Below are 24499 nucleotides of genomic sequence, written 5' to 3'. Positions count from 1 at the left end.
ATGTATACTATCTAAAAAGCTTAGTTTTTCATTTGGTACTACTAGTATTTGTTTAGGAAATATTTCTTTGAACAAAATATCATTTTCATTTTCCACATCCTCGATTATCCAGTGTATTTCATCTTCATTCTATCATGGTATGTACCCGACCCATTCGCCACCACAGCGACGTTGTATCCCCGATTCTAAAGACATGCATGCAACGGCTATAACTAGCCACCCACTGAAAACAATTACACTCAAGAGACATTCTGTGCGAAGGTACGTAGATGTTGACGTCACTTCTTATACCAAGATATGTGGACAAATGGGTCCCGGGGTATTTAACATTATAGAATATACTGAAAAATCGAGGATAGATTTACCATGGAGTGACAAATCATTGATGTTAAAAGATCGCACAAGACTATTGAATGTGGAATAATTCAAGAAAGTACACAGATCAATCCAAGAAACGAAGCCTACCCCATCGTCCTACACCGAGTGATATTTGATAGAGCTTTATGAAAGGCAGTTCTGGTACAAACACAGAAACGTGAATACTAATAACTTTTATAACTTATTTTTATTACAGCAAGAGTCGAGCAGATTGTAAGTACCCATGCACTTCCCCCCTTGATAAAGTAATGATATTAATGTGTATGTTATCATAATGTTCTAATCGTCAGTTGGCTTTCTATTTTCTCTGTCTCCATCTCGTCATTTATGACTTTATTAAATTGTTAATATCTACATCAATATGTGTACCAAAAGTATGTAAGCATGACATGTTTGATGTTGTCATTATTTACTCATGCATGTATGATGATTAATTATTAATTGAAGGTCTTGAAGCAGTTTACTTTCTGATATGTGTGACATCAAACTGACGTATTGTGAGTTACAATGTATTGATAATACATTTTATCAAAGAGCATCTGCAGATAAAATAGTTAAACAACATTAACATATCAATTCGTGATGAAAGGGAGATTACTCATGTTAAGTATTGCAATAGTGCGTCATTTAGATTATTGATTGGTGCATCATGTATTGCATATAGCTGTGTAAGGCAGGCGAGGAAGAACGGCGTTCTTTTCAGTTGAAACTGGTACCTGATGCGCAGTAGCTTTAAGTTAGGTGAGGAGGAATATGGACGCTACACATACGATTCGTTTCGGACGTTGACGCTGATGGCCCCAAAGAGAATTCGTTCGCAGAAAATGGTGAAGACCAGGAAACCGCGAAGGAAACGACAGTTGTCATCAGCAGTGGCGGGAAACAAGGCTCCACAGCCCGGTCATGACACGACCATTTAGGCTGGAAGTTCAGACGAAACGAGTAGAGTCAAGCTTGACAGGCTGGATTCCCGCAGGTGAGAACAGTATTAACCTAGGTATCGATTTTAAAACAAATGTTTATCCTTATGCACGATATGGCTGAAATACTGCCCATGTGACGTTAAATCTTAACTCACTCACTCACTCACTATCCTTATGCAGGAGGAATATCTGAACATGCAGAATTGCTAAACATCAGCACTTCTGACGAAGTAGTGCTGGCAGCTGATAATTTGTTTCAGAGTCCATTAGAGACAAAATTCACAAGAGTCATTTATCCAGTTTGTAGAGTGGTGTACAAATGAACCAGACACATTTGGTTTTCTAGGTATTTGCGACAAAAAGGGCATGCATTGAGAGGAATGAACTACACTGGTCTTGATATTTGCCAGGATTTATCTAGCGCGCTATCCACAAAATTATATAGATATTGTCAGGAGTCGGGCATGTCAACATTATGGATTAGGCTGGTGTAAATACGATGAGCAGTTCTATATGTCATGGTCAGTGTTACTCCAGGAGCTGTGTTTGATGTGCATGACCCCTGCATATATGTCAAGGTCGTATGGTGGATCAGGCGTTGCCATGGGGAGGGGGAGGGGGAAGGGGAGGGGGGGTCAGTACATACCCTTGACACAAGCAACATCCATCAGTGTCCATGGGAAACCCCAACACTTCAAGCTACTAAAGGCATAAAGATAACAAGGGGAGTCCAGTGAATTGCGAACTGCATGGAAATTGGTCTGCAGATTACCCCGTAACAGGATACGGCTGACTGGAGGAGTGAAACAAGATTTGAGAGCAGGCTGCATCTCTTATAGGAGCACAATGGTGTGACCATGTTTTTGAACAGGATGTGGCAAGGAAGAGACATTTTAAAAAACTACACTGACAGTACAGGAGAGGCTGCGAGTTTCAGATTGTATGGGGTAGGGAAATGGTCAATGTTTTAGCTTATCCTCCATTGCTCCTTAATGCATTTACTGCTGTTTTTTCACAGCTGCAGAAGAAGTTGTTCCAACCAGTGATGTAGCAATACCCTCACACAGCTGCCACGTGGCCTGGAAGTGGTTACGTCACATAAGAGCACATAACTGATTTGTCAGTCAACAGGGATAGATGTGTTGTTGTGAAATAACGCCTCTGAAGTTTTCCAGCATACTTTGCTTCTTATTCATGCTTCGTTTCCACTTGCTATTGTGCTATTGTGTTGGTGTTTATCATTTGTGTCTTTTTGGTCTTATCTATATGTGTAATTTGTATTAAATTCCCGCTTGTTTTTTTTGTTTTGTTTTTGTCATGGTGTATTATTGTTTCATTCCACTTTTTTTAACTCGCCATGTGGCAACACACTCATGTAATGAGTTGTGAATTCTTCTCTTTTGTATTTGTTATTTATTCTACTTTATTACCTATATCTATGTGTACGCTTTAAGTGTTCTTTACACCCTCCTATAAACGAATGAATTTTTTAGTTACAAATTTCCTTTCGTGCCGTGTTGTGATTGCACGTTTGTTATGATGACTTTGCTTAAATAACAGATTTAAGCCTCGTATTGTTTGTCACAGAAGCAAGTTCGGCAGGGATCCTCACCATTCTCATTAAAATCAGATCAAAGATCTCGCTGCCGCTAAAAAAAGATCTGATGACATCACATTACGGGTAACATTTCTGGAACTTTGACCGCCCTCTGAAACGACTAACAAGAAGTCGACATCAGCCAATTAGAAAGCAGCTTGTTTGAGCTTTACGGCACTCTTTTCAACCTGGCGAGTTCCATATATGACTATGCTTGAAAAATAGGTTGACAGTCCTCGAATAAAATTGTGGTTTGGTTTGGTTTGGTTTGGTTTGTTATTTTACGCCGCACTCAGCAATATTCCAGCTATATGACGGCGGTCCGTAAAAATAATCAAGTCTCGACTAGACAATCCAGTGATTGATATCATGAGCATCGATCCACGCAATGGGGATCGATGACATGCATCAACCAAATCAGCGAGCCTGACCACCCGATCTCGTTAGTCGCCTTTTACGACAAGCATAGTCGCCTTTTACGGCAAGTATGGGTTGCTGAAGACCTATTCTACCCCGGAATCTTCACGGGTCGATTAAAATTGTGAAAACTGAACAAACGAACATTCTGGAATGACTAATATATGGTTGCGATTGTCTGGCAGTGCTTCCCACATACTGTGCAACGCCTCCTCAGTCGTACGGGCTGTGTCTGTTGTTCGGAAAACCCTGTGTTAACGTTTTACGAGGTTGCATGATTAGAAAACACATTCTTGTGTAAATTTCATGATTGCATAAGCGACGCTTTGATTGCTCGGATGAAATGTGTCTCTGACGTGACCCGTAATGGGATGTCCTCAGATCTTTGTTGAGCGATAGCGAGAGCTAAGATCTGATTTTAATGAGATTGGGATCCTCACCCTCTGTGTCAAGATTGCACATGGGGTGTAATGAGGCACCTCCCATCATCATCACCTCGATATAACAACGGGAGCGTTTATATGAGAATGGAAATGATCACCTTACTTCTTACATTATGATCTTTCTGACCAAACGCAAACTTTACACGCATCGTCAAGGCATGACATGATCAGTCTCGTAGACAGCCTAATCTAAATTTGCTAAACTCTTCCCTTACACTTTGTCAGTGCTCAGTGACAAGTGCCCATGAGATTGCTCACTTCAGCCCACGGTTTGACAAACAGAGGTCACCTACACCAGGGTCCGACACAACAGTTCACGGCACTTACATACAACGTCAGGACCATTGCCTAATTGTTGCTATACCTCCTCACTTTAGGTGATGTCTCCTGTTCGTAAATGCTGCTTTACAGGGCTGTGGTCCGGCGCACAGCACACCTGGCACATCAACAACCTCAATTTGGAAGTACTCGTGTTGTCAATATCACACTGGCAGGAGCTCCTCCGGTACACTCAACTTGCTTTTTCGACCAACAACATTATTTCAGTGGTTTGCTGTATATGCTAACAGGGGACGACACACTCTCACTCACTCCTTCGACTGAAGATCTGGTCATTCCATCTGGTAGATTTGCTGGGTCTACGCTTTTTGGTCCAGCACATTCCAGGATGTAAGAATGTTTTGCAGACGCGCTATCTAGGTCAGGAAGGGCAGCTCCTTCCCGAGGTGTTTCTACTCCTATGTTAGCACCTAGGTCATCCCAACATTGACCTCTTCGCATCTTGCCAGAAGTACCAGATCTCAACTTATGTCTCCCCTTGGAGGTGGAGATATTCAGCATCACTTTAGGAGGACTAAGAGTGTATGCTTTTTGGCCACCAGTACTTCTTCTTAAGGTGGTGCAGAAGATCTGGGCACACAAGAGGCTCACTCTGACTTTGATCGCGCCTGCTATATCTGCAAAGGGCCTCACCAAGAAGTTGGCTCTGGCTACTGGGTGAACGAACTACATGCATTTGACCACATCCTTGTCTAATTTGAGAGCAGGGGGCAGAGTGGCGTTCATCTTGGGCTGTGATGTGATTTCATTGACAGAATCAACTCCAAGGGCAGCCAGACCGATCTTAAATCATTCTGCAGGCTTACGAGACTGCTGGCTTGGATGCCCCAGGGCCAATATCCCTCACGAGATCAGAGGGATTGCTTCGACCATGGCTCTCCACAGCACAGCCACTACCGGAGAGACGTAGCCTTAGAGGACGTGGGGGTCGTCCACAGATTTGAACTCTTGGTTGTTGCCCAGTACATCTGAAGGTATGCCCACATGCCGTACAGTCTGATAAAGATGCATTAAGGAGTAATGAAGGATAAGTTAAAACAAATAGTGAAATTTAAATATTGTTTACATTTGTATATCTATTCCTGCATTATTTGATCTAAATGCCCATCCATTACAGTAGTAGCTCCCCCAAAAATCTTCAGATGTAACGTTCTAAGCAGTAATGTGCTCTCATGTGAGGTCACCATTTCCAGGTCACAAGCCAGCTGTGTAAAGGTATTGCTGATTGGAACAACTTCTTCTGCAGCTGCACCTCTCACAGCTCCGTCTTTCTGTCAGAAAGCAGCTGCAAATGTGTGAGGGAGTGATGCAGGATAAGTAAGTACACAAATGTAAAAAAAATGCTACATTTTACTGAAAGGGTTAATGGACGTCAGAATGGCTCGAGGCTGGTTACACAACGGACTTCACATTTTTGGAATTCTTTCCTGTCATGGGGTCAGTTTTTATATGGTGTAAATTTCTGAAGAACAAGAAACTTATATTTAAATCCGATAACCAGGCAATGGTCACTGTACTCAACAGGCTTACTTTCAAGTGTGTTGGTAAGATTATTCATCATGCAGTGCCTAAAAATAAACCTGCCTAGTTAGGGCTCGCATAGTCGAGGGTATAAGAATGCAGACAGCTAATCCAGATCATAATTTCAGATGTTCCAGGAATTGGCACCAGACGCCGAAAACGGCCTGTCTCTGATTCCACACCACTCGAGAATATGGAAGATGAAGCTCATGGGTTACTAGATTCTTTGTCTTTCTACACCAGGAAAGCTTATCCCAAGGCATGAAAAGCACTTGGGGCATTTCAAGAGGAATTTCAGCTGAATCCCTACTGGCCAGTCAACAGCAATTGTTTCAGCACATAGGGAGTATGGCTTTAAAGGGAAGAGCTCTTCATCGGTCGCCCAGCATCATATGTCTGTCCGCAACGCTACAGATAACTTCATCTTGGAGAATGTTATGGCTGGCATGATAAATAGTAATCATAATATAGACACCAGAGCCCCTATTACACTAGCTATTCTCAGCAAGCAAGTGTCGGTACTACCATTAATTTTTACCTCAACCTACTTTGTTTAAAAGCATATTTACGTTGGCATATTTTTGCATTTATGTGGATTAGTGAAATGGTTGGTTGGCATAACCGGGGTATGGGACTTCTGGCGCATGACATAATGCTGCATGGGAAGCAGCTTACAGTAAGTGTCAGGCATTCCAAAATGGATCAGAACGGATTATACTGTACGTTGATCATCAACTCGCAACAGGACGGGCGGGTGGGTCCCACCAAGGCCATGTTGGAGTATTTAACTGACAGAAGCAAAGTAACCAACATATCTAAATCATTCTTTCATGCAGATGGTTCATGTGTCAACAGATAGCCAGTTTACAGCACTCCTGAAGAAGCTTCATTGATCTAAGCTCTGATGCGCACAAGTCACATTCCTTACGGATTGGGGCGGCAACTTGATATGCATCACCTCTGATACAACTAAATCTTGTGATCCGTTCATTAGGCAGAAGATGAAAGTCCTAGAACCGCCAACAATGTTGTTAATACATTAAGGCTCAAATAACTTGGTTATGTTGTCAAGAACAAGTAAGACATCTTCGTCACAGACCAAAAGTAACTGAATTAGCTATTGCCTAATACTATCATCGTGTGGTCTGAGATTTTACCAAGGTGGGCACGGAAAGGGGCTTATTCTTGTGAAGCGATGGACAGTAAGCAGAAAAGAATCAATAATTGTGTATCTGTTGAAGTGTATCTTCTTTGGGGTAATATTGTGAAACATGAAATTGGGGCACGTGACTGTGCCTTGTTGTGAAGATGAGATACATTTTTCTGAGGTGGACATAACCATTTGCATGGTACATTTGTTAAAGGGAAGGCGCATAGAGGGCTCATATTTGATTTTTAATATGTATGCAGGAGTTTGGCTGAGTGGAATAGTTGACGGTGATGGTGACCCTTGCTATTATTCCTCTTATGTCATTGGTTTAGTAGGCTGGACGCTTGACAGCTATCGGTACTGGTAACCACCAGAAAGTGTAATGTGGGCTTACTAAAGGGAGGTCCAAATATTATATATTTTGTATTCACAATCAGCAAGACACTGTGCCCAGATGTCTTCCAACAATTCAATAGTTTGTATTTATTTCATCAAAGTATGCTTTCCTTTGGTTTGTTAAATTTTTAAATGTTGGTAATACATTTTATCAAATTGCATCTGCAGAGAAAATAATTTGAAACCATTAACGTATTACTTCGTGGTCAAAGGGAAACTACTTTTGATAAGTATTGCTTGGTGCATCACGATATCAGTCAGGCGAGGCAGAACGACGCTGTTTTCCATTAAAACTGCCACCTAATGAGCAGTAGCGTTAAGTTCCCTCCCTTCCCTCATTTTTAAACCATTAGTTAAAATGCTTTGTCAGCATATTTGGGTTTGGTGTTTTTTTGTCACTCCAGCATATTTCTGTGTTTTTTGTTTTTTTTCTTCTTTCAGGGCTGCCGGGATCAACATCACTATGTCACACTTAGTCTATGACTAATAACTAAAACAAGACAAAGATTGCATAGAAATCCTAATGTTTCATCATGAGTAAGATCACGAAAGTCTAATGGGCGTGAGTGCGTCTTTGGTCGAGTGGTCGATGACGGTGGCCCTCTCTATTATTCCTCTCATGTCATTGGTTACGTTGGCTGGAGGCTTGACAGCTACCGGTACTGCTAACCACCCACATGGTGGAATGTGGGCTTTACTTTAGCGAGGTGACCATTAGGTGCATTTCATTGGGGTACTTTAATTTGCCTTATATTGTATTTATAACCAGCAATAAAGTGTGCCCAGATGTCTTCCAACCATTCAATAGTTTGTATTTATTTCATTAAAGTATGCTTTCTTGGGTCGGTTAAACTTTCATATGTTGGTAAATGAATGGAAATCTGTGATGCAATCTGATTTGTTGAAAACGTTAAATGGATTTTTTTTCTAAATTCCAAATTTGAAAAAAGTTCCATTGGACTTGGCGAAATGAAAATTATGTTTGATCCAAATTAATCAGAACAACTTCTCTATTTTTCACATTCTACGAATGATGTAGGGTTAGTTACCACACCTCCTCCGTGGTCTAGTGAATAGAGCGTCTTCCACGAGAGTTGAAAGTCGGTGGCTCGATCCCCGGCCAGGTCATACCAAAAGATGGAACTTGTTGTTTCTCTGCGCTCTGCATTAAGTGATAAAAACAAGGACTCGTCAGATGATGTCTATATAAAGGAGGCGTTAAACGCATTATAACATGAATATTCCCTCAGTTTCAGGCAATTCTTCAAGAAATTCTTGTGCAAAGAGTGAGTATACGTTTTTAGAAAGTCTGATAGTTTTAAAATGAAACATGATTTCAGGTGTTATATCAGGTGGTATATGTATAATTGGGTGCAGTTGGGTAGCTTACTTGTTAGAACACCAGCTCGTCATGCACTCGAAACAAGATATGGTGCAAATTCCTCCCATTTATATAGCTACTATATTGCCTGAAGGTGGCGTTAAACCACACTTGCTTTCTTATATACATTATAACATTATATTTTTTTAATTTGAAGTTGACACGATATACGGCTTTTCCATTGGACGAGAGGGTCGGTCACATGACCCCGAAATTGACGTTCATAAGCGTATGAACAACACAATTTGACGTTCATACGTTTTTCACGAGACCGTGTTCTTCAAATGACGTAAACACTGACAGACTACTTCCACATTCCCAGGAAACCCCGGGGAATTCCCTAGGACGAAAACATGCATAATCGTTCTTTCTTATCATTTAGAACCTTTATTCTTGGTCTCAGCGTTTCAGTATACATTGAGAAATGTCAGAGAGCGTGACTACATGATTGTTCACGAATATCCTCGCTTCGGCCCATCCTAATGAACAAACGAAGAAATGCACATCTAAACTATCGTAGTATCGACTCGAACCGTGCCTAGGCTGACATTGACTGTTTAGATCTTGGCCTATATCCTTTGAGGTAAGAAATTGTAATAAATAAATTATAAGAATTGACTTTCAATTTGTGTGAGTTCATTGGAGTATGAACCTTCGCAAGCTCCGACGTTCATTTAGTTTGGCCCTCACGAATAACAAATCGAGAACATGCTATGCCAAGACTGAGTATACTTAAAGGCAAATAAGGCTTAAATGGAATTGCGCCATACTCACCTTGTTATGTTTATGAGTTGAAAATTTGACGGAATCAAAATAAACATGTATGCATGGAGTATCCTTCCCTAGGTTCTATCAGTACCGCTAGTTTTGTCTTTGGGTTTAGTATGATGAAATATGTACATGTATGTATCGTTACAAGGCATGGTTGTTGAGGGACCGACCATTTAATGGATGGGGGAGAGAGAAAGGAGGCTTATAGTTTTAAGATTTAACACGTACAGCAAACTAATTACTATATCCATACGGAAGATCAAATAAAGTGCTGACGGGAAAATGGCTAGACATCTTCCTCCAATAAATGAATAATGCAGACCGACCGTGGCTACATATCAGTCTCGAAGAAGATATTGACAACATCTGAGTGTGGCTCTGTGATATTTGCACGAATGCAAATTACAGTTCCATTATGTTTGTGCAACATTGATGATGTGAAGTGTGCATCTATTGTGACTTGATCAGTTTATGATAGAATAACGGTCAGTGACGCTCGTATTATCACTCTGAAACGGAAGTTTCTATTGATAGAATCAGGTGAGTGTCATGTGACTTTATGTTTTCGTAAATAACTACTTTATCAAGACCCTCGCCCGTATGAAACTACACGTCCATGTTCTTGAGATTATGAATCTTTCTTGCTTCTCGACACCGACTGAAATAGGTGTATGTAAGATAGAATATTGACTTTTGACGTTTAACGCTATAATTATCCATGACTTGTACCGGTACTACAGATCACGTGATTAGTACACTCCGCATGGAACAGAGAGCCATAATGCCGATTGGTGAGTAGCGCTATCTGATGTATAGTCAAACAATTTTCGATTATTGTTCGCCTGAAGATAATATTTTATATATGCCATTAGAAACATATTCTTGTGTTGACTTGCTATTCTCTCGCTTCACCATGTTCACACGTTGGTTACCTCTATTCGTTGGCCTAGTAACTTTGAGAACAGGTCAGTTGAAGGCTATATTAACACCCAATCCTGGCCATGGTAATATTGTTTTATTCATAATATCCATGATGGATGTAGCTTGTGGAAACGCTTCCCTATCAACTTTTTTTTTTTTTATTGTATGTTTTCATACAATCTGTCATTCTCACAAACATTAAAAAACATTCAATTTTAGAGGTTATGAACCAATGGTTGATGTAAATAACAACCTTGACAACAATATGAGCCTGTTGAGTTCGGGAAAAAATGAATATGGGTGACAGAATATTTTTAGCAAATTGCAAGGGCCTAGCAGATAAAAGAAAATGTAAAGAAGTAATGAACCTTTGCCGAAAGAAGACTTTTTCGACAATGTGTCTTCAAGACATTCATGTTTCTAAAGAAATCAAAACATGATGAGAAATGATTGGAGACTTCAAAGTATAATAACGCCTTACAAGTCAAATGTAAGAGGAGTTCCTATTTTGTTCTGTAATAATTTAGAAATACAAATCCATAGATTTAAACAAGATATTAATGGAAACTGTATATCAATTATTAATGGAAAGCAGATATCACGAAAGAGGGTAAAAGGTTAACTCTGAATAATATTAATGGGTCACATCCAGGCGAACCTGTTTTTTTTACAATACTTTATTCAATAATATTGACGAATTTGAAAAGGTTATATTGAAACTTGTTACTCAACCCAGCTGTCTATTTGGAAAATTATAAGCACATCAAAAATCTCAAAGCAAGAAAGTTAGTTCTTGAGTGAGTGAGTTATTTTTTAACGTCGCATGGGCAGTATTTCGGCCATATCATGACGAGAAGTTATACATTAATGATACATTTATGATACATATTTTCAGACTAAATAAAAAGCTGTCACCGATGGACAGTAGAGTTACTAGAATATCAGACTTGATTTAAAACTAGTTGAGAATATTAAAAAACAGTAAGCTTTAATGAACAACACAATATAAAAATGTGCTAGAAATCGTCAGCCACTGAAGGGAGAACACCATACTGGGGACCATGGGGACTTTGCTTCCTGCATGGACCCCGGCAGGATATAAATCATCCCTTCAGTCGCTGGCGACCAGTTAAGCCTTAGATGAAAATAACGAATATACTACGTTTAAAAAGCATGGCATGCAGAAAATACTTCGAATGATATGGGACTTACATACCCTCTTAGGGGGACATTAATTGTACGCTACTTCAACCCCCTTCGAGGGTACAGCCACTAACAATCTAAGTTATTATTTAGCACTACCAATTTATGAAAGAATACATTCAGTACATCAACATTTATGGACAAGTTCGATTTCTTTTAAAAAGCTTAATATTAAATGAGAATTAACATCATTTAAAAGGTCCTTAACTGTTTTGACACTGAAATATCTATCCCTTGTGATGGAAAAATCAATTCAGTGAAACAGGACATGTTTGACCGTGATTCTTTCATCACAAGGGATACAAAACGGAGGATCCTCACCTTTTAATAAATATTCGTGCGTATATCTGCTGTGGCCAATACGACATCGTCGCATAGTGACCTCTTCAAATCTGGACTAACAGCCCAAGTAGGTTTTACCGATATTTGGTTTAATTTGATGTAATTTAATGTTACCTACTTGGGTGTCCCACTTCCTTTGCATCAGATCATGGATTGAAGATCTAATAACAGGTTTATAATCAGTGTACGGGATAAGAAGTGGTGTCACTGATTTGTTTAGTGCTGCTTTTGCAGCAGCATCGGCCATTGTGTTACCAATGATACCAACATGGCTTGGTAACCAACAAAAGACGATGTCATATTGGCCAGTAGCAAGATCATTAAATAATATAAGAATTTGGATTAAAAGTGGATGTTTGCATGATATATTTTTCTTCGCCTGAAGGCACGAATGAGAATCTGAAAAAATAATGAATTGTTTATGTTTAGATTGGTTTTTGATATATTTTAGTGCAGTAAAAATGGCGTTTGCTTCTGCTGTAAAGATGGAACAGTTATCTGGTAATCGCGAAGATATTGTCCTGGATCCAATGGCAGTGGCACTAGCAACAGCACCACCATCCTTGGATCCATCAGTAAATATGGATTTAAAGTGTCATAATTGTTTCTTAATTGATTGTATTCTTGTTGGTAAATTAGTTGATTTGTATCTGATTTCTTTAATTTGTTCAATGTGATGTTTACCTCTGGCCTTACCATTTGCCAAGGAGGTGATGAAAACGGTTGAGAGAGAGCAATATCGTTCAATTTAATATTAGAAGTAAACGAGGCAGACTGGATTCTTATTCCGAGTGGTGGAACGAGAGATGATTTTTTATTGTAAATATCTTGGTTATAAGGATTAAAGACGCAATTAAAAGCGGGATTTAACTGATTGGAATATAATTTAGTGACATATTGTAAAGATCATTTCAAACGGCGTTGTTTAAGAGAAGGTTCATCCGCTTTTACATACAAACTGTGAATTGGAGACGTTCTAAAGGCTCCAAGGCAAAGCCTCAGGACCTGATGATGGATAGCATCTAGTTTTTGTAAGTTACTTTTGCAGGCTCCATAGACGATGGAGCAGTAAACAAGTTTTAAACGGATCAGGGACCTGTACAAATGCAGGAGTGTTGTCTGATCCCCTCCCCACATCGAATTAGAAACGACTTTCAACAAATCAAGTGCCTTCAGGCATTTAGCTTTAAGGTATTTAATATGTGGTTAAAAAGTTAAATGGCTATCGAAAATAAGTCCCAAGAACTTTGCCTCCTTCACAACTTTGATAGGGGTACCATTTAAATACAGTTCAGGGTCATTATGCGGCTTATATTTTCTGCAGAAATGTATACATTTAGTTTTGGATAGAGAAAATTTAAACCCATTTTCAAGGGACCATTTTCAATTTTTTTTAGACAGATTTGTAACAGCCTCTCTATTGTATGCATATTTTTGCCACTGCAAGAAACATTAAAGTCATCTACGAAAAGTGATCTATCCGCTGAATCACTTAAAACCTTTGACTATTTATTTTTATACTAAATAAGGTAACAGACAAAATACTTCCTTGTGGGACACCCTAATCCTGATTATAATGGTCAGGCAGGATGGAACCCACTCGGATTTGAAATTGTCTGTCTCATAAAGATTGTGATATAAAATGAGGTAAACGACCTCTCAAGCCAAAATCATGTAGAATGCCATGCTTCCAGGTAGTGTCGTAGGCCTTCTCAAGATCTAAGAAAATTGACACTGTTTGCTTACAATAGCATTTTCAACAAAGGATTCTGGTCGTACTAAATGATCTTTAGTACTTTGATTTTTGCGGAAACCACATTGGATATTTGTAATTAGATTTTTGGTTTCCAAATACCATACAAATCTATTATTCACCATTCGTTCCATGTTTTTGCAAACACAACTTGTTAAACATATAGGACGGTAATTTGAGGGATCTGTATGATCCCGACCAGGTTTTGGCATGGGTACTACAATGGCATTATGCCACGAAGGAGGAAAAGTCCCTGAAGTCCATATTTGGTCAAAGATATTTAAAAGTGTCTCAAGACATGATTCAGGCAAATGCTTCAGTAACTGATAATGGATATCATCATCACCCGCTGCAGTATCATGAGCTTGCTCAAGGGCGGTATGTAGCTCATGCGATGAAAATACTTCGTTGTAATCTTCACCATTATTAGAATCAAAATTAACTTTTTTCTTTTCCTGTTGTTTCTGATATTTCTGAAACTCAGGGACATAATTTGTTGATGAAGAATTTTTGGCAAGAGTTTCGCCAAGTTTATTTGCAATGTCTAATTTATCAGTTATTAATCTGTCACCTTCTTTTAGATGGTGTACAGAAGATTTTGAACCTTTGCCTTTTATTCTTTGAACCGTGTTCCACACCTTGGATATGGGTGTACGTGAATTAAGTTTGGAGACATAGTTCCTCCAAGATTGAGGCTTATCTTGTTTATAAGCACGTTGTGCCTTTGAACGAGTAATTTTAACTGTATTCAAGTTGTGAACTGTAGGATGTCTGCGAAAATATTTTTCCGCATTCTTCCTGCACTTTCTTGCTTGTTTGCAATCATTGTTAAACCATGGTTTACGAATATGAGGATTTGCAGAGGACTTAGGAATTGTTTTGTCAGCAATATCATTGAGTTGACTCGAAAAAACTGGATGGAATCCATGTATGAAGTTGTCAGGTTGCAATATATCAACACATTAAGTTTCAGACAAGGACCAGTTGGCCTTGCTAAAATTCCACCGTGATGAAGGTGGGTCACCATCCGGTGTTATAGTATTTAAGACAGTAGGGAAGTGATCACTTCCACATAGGTCGTCATGCAAAGACCATTCAAATTCATTGTAAATGTTTGAATCTGTGAGGGACAGATCAAGAGCAGAATAGGTTCCAGTAGCAGGATGTATGTAGGTGCTTGAATCATCATTTAATTGACATAAACTGTTATCAGAAATTAAATCTTCAATAACTTTCCCCTTGTTGTTTGTACTTGCACTTCCCCAAAGAGGGTTATGCCCGTTTAAATCGTCCATGATGATGCACGGCTTAGGGAGCTGATCATATAGATTCTGTAGATCAGACTGTCGAAGAGCAGATGAAGGTGGGATATACAAAGAGCACAGAGTAAATGCAATGTGCGAAGTAATGCGGATAGCAACAGCTTGAAGATAAGTATTTAAATGTACAGGACTGTGAATGACGTTCTTTCTGACTAAAATAGTAGAGCCTACAGTCGCTTTATCACCTGGAGGAGAACATGAATGATAACAGTTGTACTGCCTTAGATCAAACGTATCAGTGTGCTTAAGATATGTCTCTTGGAGACATAATGCTGACGGGTTATAATCTTGAACTAACAATTGTATCATATTAAAATTCTTTCTTTGTCCTCTGCAATTCCATTTAAGTATATTAGGCGAATGAATCATGGTGGTTCAATACGTGATCTCTCACGCGAACGTGAGTAAGAAGAACTCCTACCAGAATTCTCAGACGATGGTGTTACTTCCATGTTCAGAGCACTATAGGAGTTTCGAAGAGGTACCTCTGAAGGAGAGGGATTCCTTGGTAATTTTTTTTTACCTAACTTTTTTCTTTTTCCCGTTTCGACAGATTGACACTTGCAGTTGTTGTTGGTTCTGGTGGAGTCTGACTCGCTGCCTGAGAAGTTGAAGGTGGTGCTGTTGTTTGTGCGTCAGATTTGTCATGCTCGATGGCAGGAGCAGTTGCCACGATTCGATCAGATCTGACCCATGTCAACTCTGTCTGACACGAGACAGATGAAGATCGAGTTGGCTTTGAGACAGCAGCAGAGTAATTTAGTGTCGATTGAGGTGGTGATTGAGACTTAAACAGTTTTCTAGCTTCTCCAAATGTAATTTTTTTTCACACTTTATTTTTAGTATTTTTGATTCATTTTGCCAAATAGGACAGAATTTGGAGGAGGCCATATGTTTGCCATCACAGTTCGCACATTTGAGGTCTTGTTGGCAATCAGTACTCTCATGGTTGTCGCCACAGCGTTGACAAACCATGGAACAAGTACAGGACTTAGAGCCATGGCCAAAATGTTGACATCTAAAGTATCAGGGACATACACCTCCACTCCGATAGTTAGTTCTTGAAAAAACAGAAAGCTTTTATCTAATTGATGTTTGGAGAGAAAACAATTCAATATGTAATGAAATACACATTGTGGAAAAAAGGCCTGCACACCAAGCTAGACTTGACTTCTTGGTCTCACAAGACATAGCAAATATTGATTCTACAATTGTAAGGGGATACAGATCTGATCACTCTGCAATAACTTTGACTCTTTCAAATGCACTTAGCGAAGAAAGAGAGATGAAAAGAGAAAAATTGAAGACGTAAACTTAGAATTAAACATTGGTGATACTCTCTTTTAAGAAACATTTTTTTATGTAAGTCAGAGGCAAATCAATATCGTTTTCCACTTATTTAAAGAAAACCAAAAATGAAGAAAGTAAAACCTTAGATAAAGCAAATAGAGAAATTGGGAAATATTTTCAGAATATAAGGGAATCAAATCAAAGCTGTCAGACTTATCTTAATATACTCACACGCAAAAGAAACGCAAGTCGAGTATGCAGTATACATGTTATTTATTTTCAACAGTAAAGACAAGAAATACTTAAAGGGCAAGATTGACAAAAAATTGACTGAAGACAGTTTAATGGATTATAAGGCAGAAGACATAACAGTTTTTTTCAAATGTTAAGGGCTTACACAGTTTCGAGTCAAGACCCAAAATGTCAGTCAATACCTGGTGTGACCACCATTAGCCTTGATCACTGTCACACATTTCCTGTACATTGACTGGATCAGACGATTTGTGAAGGCCCTAGGGATCCTCCTGCACACGTCCAGAGCAGCTGTGCGTAGTTCATCGGCAATTGTAGGGACTGGGCGCACATTGTGCAGACGCCTTTGAACCTCATCCCACAAGTTTTCGATGGGGTTCAGATCAGGGCTGAGGGCTAGCCACGGTAGAACACGGATGTTGTGTTGTTGCAGAAAGGCCATGGTAGCTCTTGCAACATGGTGACGAGCGTTGTCCTGCTGGAAAATGTGTTGTTGATGTTGTGCAAAAAATGGAACAACGTGGGGTCTGATCACTTGGTCGATATACCGCTGAACAGTGACGCCATGTCCCCGACCTTGACCAACATTCAGAAAGCACATGGGTCCAATTCTCGCAATCCAATTCCTGCCCATATCATGACGCTAGGCCCACCCCATGGATCCCTTTCCACAACGTTTCTGTCAGCGAAACGATCACCTCGACGCCGCCAAATTCTGATTCTTCCGTCTGCATGGGAGACACAAAAGCGACTTTCATCAGAGAAGATGACACCCCTCCACTCACGATGGCGCAAATTGTGATGACCATGTGCCCACTGAAGTCGTGCTTGTCGATGCCGTGGTTGGAGAACAGGACGACGTGCTGGTCGGCGACATCTGAGGTTGTTGGAACGAAGACGTCGGATCAGTGTCCCGGCTAATGTGTCAATTATGTGTTCCTGTGGTCTGTCGAGCACTTTCACTTGCAGTTAGGAACGGATGTCGCTGGTATTGACGGGTAATCTGCCGATCTTGTCGAGATGCGGTGACCCTAGGACGACCGCTCCGAGGAAGGTCATCTGTGGTCTGTGTAGCATTGTATCGATGCAGGAGACGGTAAATTGTGGTTATGTTAACGCTGAAATGACGGGCAACATATTGGACAGACTCTCCAGCTTCCAAACGTCCGATAGCCTGGTTTCTCTGAATTTGAGTTAGACGTGGCATTGTTGACCAAGGAGTGGTAGGTCCAAGAATCGGCCACAGTTTTATACCCACTACAGTTCGTGACAGTTCGTTCACTTTCGATTTCGCGAAAAATGGGTACATGATCCCCACATATTCATTGAAATGGTGCGTTTGGGCAATTCGTTTTTTATGTTGCGTTTTTACTCAGGGCTTCCAAAATGCAACCAAAAATATTGATAATACCATCAGGCTTCACTACATGCTAAAACTCGTATCAATTTATGGTTCTGTGTTTGTTGCCTATTTGCTTAAAACCTCTTGCTTTTCTTTTGCATGTGAGTATATAAAGTGATTTTTCAAAAACGGAAAGAAGAAATATCTAGGGGAATACAAATAAGAAACAGAATCTAGTAGTAAGAGGAAGGAGAGAAACCATCAAAATATTTTTGTCATCTTGAAAACATTTACTATACTAGAAAAATACAGTATGATAACTGATAATGGGGAGTTAATAACTGATGGACAAACCACTCTAACTGAACAAAGTAATTTTGATAAGAAACTACACTCCTCATCTTGAGAAACAACTTTTGAAACCATATAAATATTACACAAACTTAATACACCAAAACTAAGTAAATCACAGTTTGATCATTTACAAAACATGATGAACAAATATGAAATAACAACGGCTGTAAAGTCTATGAAAAATACCAAAAGCCCAGGTTGTGATGGATTCCCAGGGAGTTTTTCAATTGTTTCCGGAAGTAACTTGGAATATGGGGATACAAATATATCACAGAAACATTTAAAAATAACACTTTATGTCTAACAATCAACGGAGGTGGCCATACGTTTACATCCAAAGGCACTCAAGATAAACTACTAAAACGGCTGGTGACCAATTTCTCTCTTAAATTCATTGTATCATTTTTTTAGTACATGAATAGCAAACATAATTAAAAGGACACTTTATACTCTTATACATGAAAAACAAACTGACTTAATCACTGGAAGATATATGAGCGAAAACATACGACTACTGTATGATATCTTGTTTGAAACAAAATTACAAAATAAGACTGGTTTATTATTACTTTTAGACTGAAAAAGTTTTTGATACTGTTTCAAAACAATTAACCGCGTTGACACTTGAAAAGTTTGGCTTTGTGTCAAATATGAGTAAATGGATATACATACTAATAAATAATGCTTCATCGTGCATCACACAAAATGGACACCTATCTTCATTCTTCTCTGACCAAAGGGGATGTAGACAAGGAGACCCTATGTCTCCCTATCTACTCCTGCTAGTTTGGGAATAATGATTCGTGATAATAATGCAGTAAAAGGTATCAAACTGAATAATGTGGAACATAAACTTGTACAATATGCTGATGATACAGAACTATTTTAGATGGGACTGATGAAAGTTTAAGTACAGCAATTGACACCCTTAGTGACTGTTATAGACTGTCTGGATTATAAATTAATATTGATAAAACAGTAACAATATGGATAGTCTCAATGACATGCTGTAACATCAAATTATGCCAGGACTGGCACAGTGCGGACTTTGGGAATAAAGTTTAATTGTAACTTTACAAATTTGTGGATAATCAATACAAAAAAGAGATTTGAAAATATTTATCACATTTTAGGGAATTGGAGGAAAAGAATTTAACATTGATAGGTCAAATTACTGTTGTCAAAACCTTGGCATTGTCAACCTTAGTACATATATTTTCTTCTCTTCCAAACCATCCAAGTGAATTTATTGATGAACTTAACAAAACATTTTACAGATTTATCTGGAATGATAAAAGGGATAAAATAAAACGTACAACATTAATTGGAGTATATACTGAACAGCAATGAAAACGGACCAGCAATAAATCTTGAAATATTACAAAAACAACTTGAGCAATGACCGATTTTGATTAGAACAGACATAGACGGATTTTTAAGAAAGACGACAAAGGAAACAGGAATACCACACAGTAATTACAATTACGTCATCAGTGTAAGGAAGACACATAGGGTTAAAATGAAAAGTCAATATCTGGTATGTCCGCTGTTGACAGCAACACAGGCCATGCAACGTCTTCTCATCGATCGAATAAGTCTGCGAATAGTGTTCTGGGGCATTCCACTCTTGACGTAGTGTATCTTCAAGTTCTCTCAGGTTCTGTACTTGCGGACGACGTGAGAGGCGTTGACCCAGGTAACCCCATAGATGTTCAATTTGCGATAGATCGGATGACAGGGCTGGCCATGGAAGCAGAGGCACATTATTGTTCGCTAGGTACTGTGTTGAAACACGTGGTGTGTGCGCTCTTGCATTATCTTGCTGGAAGGTGGTGCTGATGAAAGAATGGGATGACGTGATTTGCCAATATGTTTAGTAAAGGGCATTAACTCTTCCACGACACACATGGAGCTCTGTTCGATGGTTATGATTGATGCCGCCCCATGACACTCCACCCCCACCCCACCCCACCCCCACCCGTTGCGTTTTGGAGATTTAGCTCACACAAAATAAGGGAATGTGTTTTGACGAGCTGTTCTTCTTCATGCTTCGTCCAGAACGTCGTATATTACTCATTCACTTATATATTTACATATGACTTAAGCCCCGGTAAATATACATCCATTTTCATGGCGGTGCGTTTTCAATGCTGTTCAGTATATGATGAAGCCAGACTGGGAACGATAGAGGTAAGGCTTATTTCTATTTTCTCTAAAACTGTCATCAAAACAAAAACTGCAATAATCCTAGCCTCTCTTCTACAAAACATTTTCATACTTGAGGTCAATATCGAAAACTGTATACACTTAACTTACCCTTACTGGAGAGATGTATTTGCTGCTTTGAGGGAACATTTTATAGAAAACAGAAAATCAACTCCACAAACATTGGAGAAGTACTATGAGAACCTCTTTGGTGTATTGTTTGTTTGTTTGTTTGTTTGCTGTTTAACGCCGAGTCTGGACCATATCAATCCAGTGATTGATATCATGAGCATCGATCCACGCAATTGGGATCGATGACATGCATCAACCAGGTCAACGAGCCTGACCACCCGATCTCGTTAGTCGCCTTTTACGACAAGCATAGTCGCCTTTTACGGCAAGCGTGGGTTGCTGAAGACCTATTCTTTGGTGTAACCATCAGTTTAAAAAATAGATTTCATTATAAGAAATTTGTTTTTGAAGGGAATAGACAGTATTAAAGATCTCTGTAATTAAGATGATATAATGCCCTTCAATGAACTAAAAAATAATCATATAATTAAAAGAACAATTATTGACTATTACCAGGTTCTATCAAACATACCCAAACCCTGGAAAGATGCTATTAGAAATAATCCCATGACCTTATATACTCGAGTAATCAACATTTAGATACAACTTTGATAGACTTACTTGTAGCGACTAAGGACTCCAGATATATATTTTTATGAAAAGACTATATATACAGCAAATCTCCAGTATGTGAAAATTGGGATACAATTCTTGACAATGTTTTTTTATCAGATACAGAAAGTGTACAAAAGATGTAAAATTACTTGATTTTCAATATAAATTTATTCATTGCATCATCTATACAAACAAAGAACTGTTAGGAACGAAAATTCTTGATGTTTATCTAGCTCCTTCTGGGAAGCTAATACTGAATCTTCACTTCATGTCCGTTGGGATTGCAAGCATTTAAAGAGTTTTGGTCCTAAGTAGAATGTTTTCAGAATGCAATGTTTACAAACTTGGGTACAACATTCTGTTAAATCAGATCATACTGGCTCGCATAAGAATAGATACATGTATCAAGTATTAAGAAAAACAACTTGTCACTTGAAAACTTAATGGAGACTTTAATCAATATATTTCAGATAGACAAATCAATTGCACAACAAACACTACATTAACAGAGTTTGACAGAAAATTGAAAACAACTGGCAAATGAACTGTCTAGTTAATATGTACTTCTATTTTGAGCATGAACAATTCCCACTAGCATTTAGCTTTACACTTAGTTAATGATGACCCAAATAAGCAGAGCAAACGTAGCCTTCTAGTTTCACCACCTGTTGACATCCTGACTTGCCAAGTATAATTTGCTATCTGCTGTATGTAACCTACACATAATAAAAACAACATTATGCGTCATAGTACTTTATGAGAAAATATGTAACAGCATATACTAAATTTAATCAAATATACTTTTTAGAAATTTAATACATGGTAAGAGTGTGTCATTAAAACACAAGAGTAGGAAATAGTCCGGTCACTAATTCTCTCACTTAGAATGCAATGACACTGTACAACGACGGCCGCCGAACTTTGCCGAGCGGTGTCGGAAATAGAGCGGGGGAGTGGTACAGTCACTAGACCGTGACTAAACTAGTTTAACGACCCGGCGGCACTCAGCAATATTCAAGCTATATGAAGGTGGTCTATAAATTATGGAGTATAGACGGAGGTTTATAAGGAATTAATATGGCTAGTACGAGATTATCTGATGGCAATCATAATGCTGTCCAATTAATTCATTGTCTCCAACATCAAAGGTATCCATGTTGTTTGTAAACACCTGCTCACGTGCACCGGATGTGTTTTTGTTTTAATGTTCTTGATAACGCCATCGATCATGCCGTCCTCAACAGCCACAAATCTATCTTGGGCATCTTTAGGCTTTGTGTTCGTCGTCTGCTTCGTCTTGTTGGTGTTGGTGTTCAAATGACGAAACGTTTGACACAGGGGATTTTTGATAATCTGCCTTGATCACAGTCAAATTCAAATTCAGTACCATCAACCTGTAACCTGTAATTTCATTTGTCAACACGGAATTCACTATTGCACACCCATTGTGATCAATAAAAACATTGTTTCTAACATCAAAGGTATCCATGTTGTTTGTAAACACCTGCTCACGTGCACTGGCGAAAAAAGTCCTATTTCCGGTTATCTAATTTGCACACTTATGTCATTGGGGTATGACATAAATGTTTTTATGTTAAAAGCTTATGTCATGGATTATGCTTTAGTTAAATGAAAAAACATGATTAGTTTGTTTTATGAATCACTTCCATGATTTGGTATTTGCTGAAGTGAGATTAAATAATATCATTTGCAGTCTTCATAAACCTAACTTTAACTGCTGATTTAACAGCAGATAAAGTTAAAAGCAGGACATTTCATATAACATGTGTTCAAATGAGATTGTACAGGTTCCTAGTGTTGTTTCCCTAAAACAGATTGACCTAGGATTCGAGGGACACTGACTCCATGTAGATAAAACCCCGCTGTTTTATTGTTAGTACCTTGTTGAATGGATTTTAGCAGAGGAACCGTCTTCGTCATCATTCCAGTCTTTCAGTTTATAAACAGGAATATGGCCATGACAGCAACATATAGTATTACTTCACCTGGCCTCTTTTGTTGGTTTGTGAATTATATCTTTTGTGATTGGTATGCGTCCGTGATCACCAAATTTGAATTTTAACTGAGTTCCCGATCTATGTTGAACAAGTGTGTAACTCCGTTCCTTTTATATATGGTTAGGTAAGGACTCTGTGACATTTGCTTTTCTTGAACACCTGATTTCCTTGAAGGGCCAAGTTAAAACAGAGAAGGGTGAACATCTTTGATTTTGTCAAATACTTTCACTTGCTTCCCTTTCTTTCTGTCCTGACGGCGTTGTCATTTTCAATATATATTTTTCATGTCTATGTTTAGTTCTGGGTGCAAAAGAAATGTGCACACCCAAATGTGTGTGGGATGCTTTTTAAAATAAATCATCAAAGCTGCTGATGAAACCACATTTGTCATTTTAAAATGTGCTTAGAGCGGTGCATGGACTTAAATATCTACTACTGACTTTGCACTTTGATGGTGATGAGTCCCACCAGTGGGACAGCAAATGCTTAACCTTTTCGCGAACACATGTTGTCATCACCAATAAATTGTGGATTCTTTCAGAATAGATTTCTTATGATTATTGTAATGGTTGTGTTGTGTCTTTTCTCTTGCCTTGCAGATAATTAAGGATGGGATGCTTTCTATTTTGTTTTTATTTCCCCCTTACTGCTTAGTAGAAAAAGTTTGTGAGGGAAAAGAACATTTTCAAAGCAGTGAAAATATATATTAAACACCTTTATCAATTACTGCTACAAAGACTCAAAGTGAGGTGAAATGGGGTTTATCGTCGCGTTCAAGATTATTTCACTTATATCGCGACGTTCATGCACGTGTGCTCACTTGATATTGGTTGTACAGTGCCTCCCCACTAAGACACCATGCCTCAGTGTTACAATGAGACCCTCATTGGAACCTCGGGAAGAAAAGAGTGTTTCCTTAGCACCCAATTGCTGGTCGTAAAAGGCTACTGTGTCGGCAGAGGAAGGGAGTCTAGTGGTTGAGGGCGACGGAGCCAGCAATAGTGCTCCTTAGTCCAACATACCACTTGGACCCTAACTTTGCCTAGACGGGCGGTAGAATGGGCCCGATTCTATCTGTGCCCTGTGTATACACTTTTTTGCACAAACTTTTGGTATTAAAAAATAAATGTATTCAAAATGACTATAATTTATTACCCACGTGGTGAAGATACAGGTGGTGAGATATTAAATCCGTACGTGACACGTGTGTCGTACAAGGTTGACCTTGTTTTATTCGTTTTGAATGGATAACCGTGACCTCTGTCACACCGGAACTACTATTTTCATTCATAAGAACCCATACTAACCCAAACAAGATAGTCACACGCAGCAACTTTGCTTTGCTATCTGTATTAGTTATACACAGAGCTACTACAGACATTATATCGTCGAGCTATATCCATTTGCAATGTTCTACTACCGATCGATAGATCGAAGGACTCTATGAGCGTGACGCACCCAACCACTTTCTCGACTTTCAATTTGATTTAATAT

The 24499-nt window shown here is 38.9% G+C and overlaps 1 protein-coding gene across 1 annotated transcript in view; it reads left to right on the top strand.

Annotated features, from left to right (window-relative positions):
- Positions 1 to 12243: 12243 nt before the first annotated feature.
- The window catches only part of LOC139453039 (protein mono-ADP-ribosyltransferase PARP15-like), a 33333-nt gene continuing 21077 nt past the window's right edge, over positions 12244 to 24499 (top strand). The window contains exon 1 of the mRNA XM_071234663.1: positions 12244 to 12357. Within this exon, the coding sequence (XP_071090764.1) occupies positions 12244 to 12357 (114 nt within the window). The remainder of the gene's footprint in view (positions 12358 to 24499) is intronic.

Source organism: Haliotis cracherodii, unplaced genomic scaffold (assembly GCF_022045235.1).
Source record: "Haliotis cracherodii isolate W230 unplaced genomic scaffold, xgHalCrac1.p SCAF_9, whole genome shotgun sequence".
NCBI classification, from domain to species: domain Eukaryota; kingdom Metazoa; phylum Mollusca; class Gastropoda; order Lepetellida; family Haliotidae; genus Haliotis; species Haliotis cracherodii.
The sequence above is the reverse complement of the archived record's forward strand: the minus strand, read 5'-3'. Positions and strand labels throughout refer to the sequence as shown.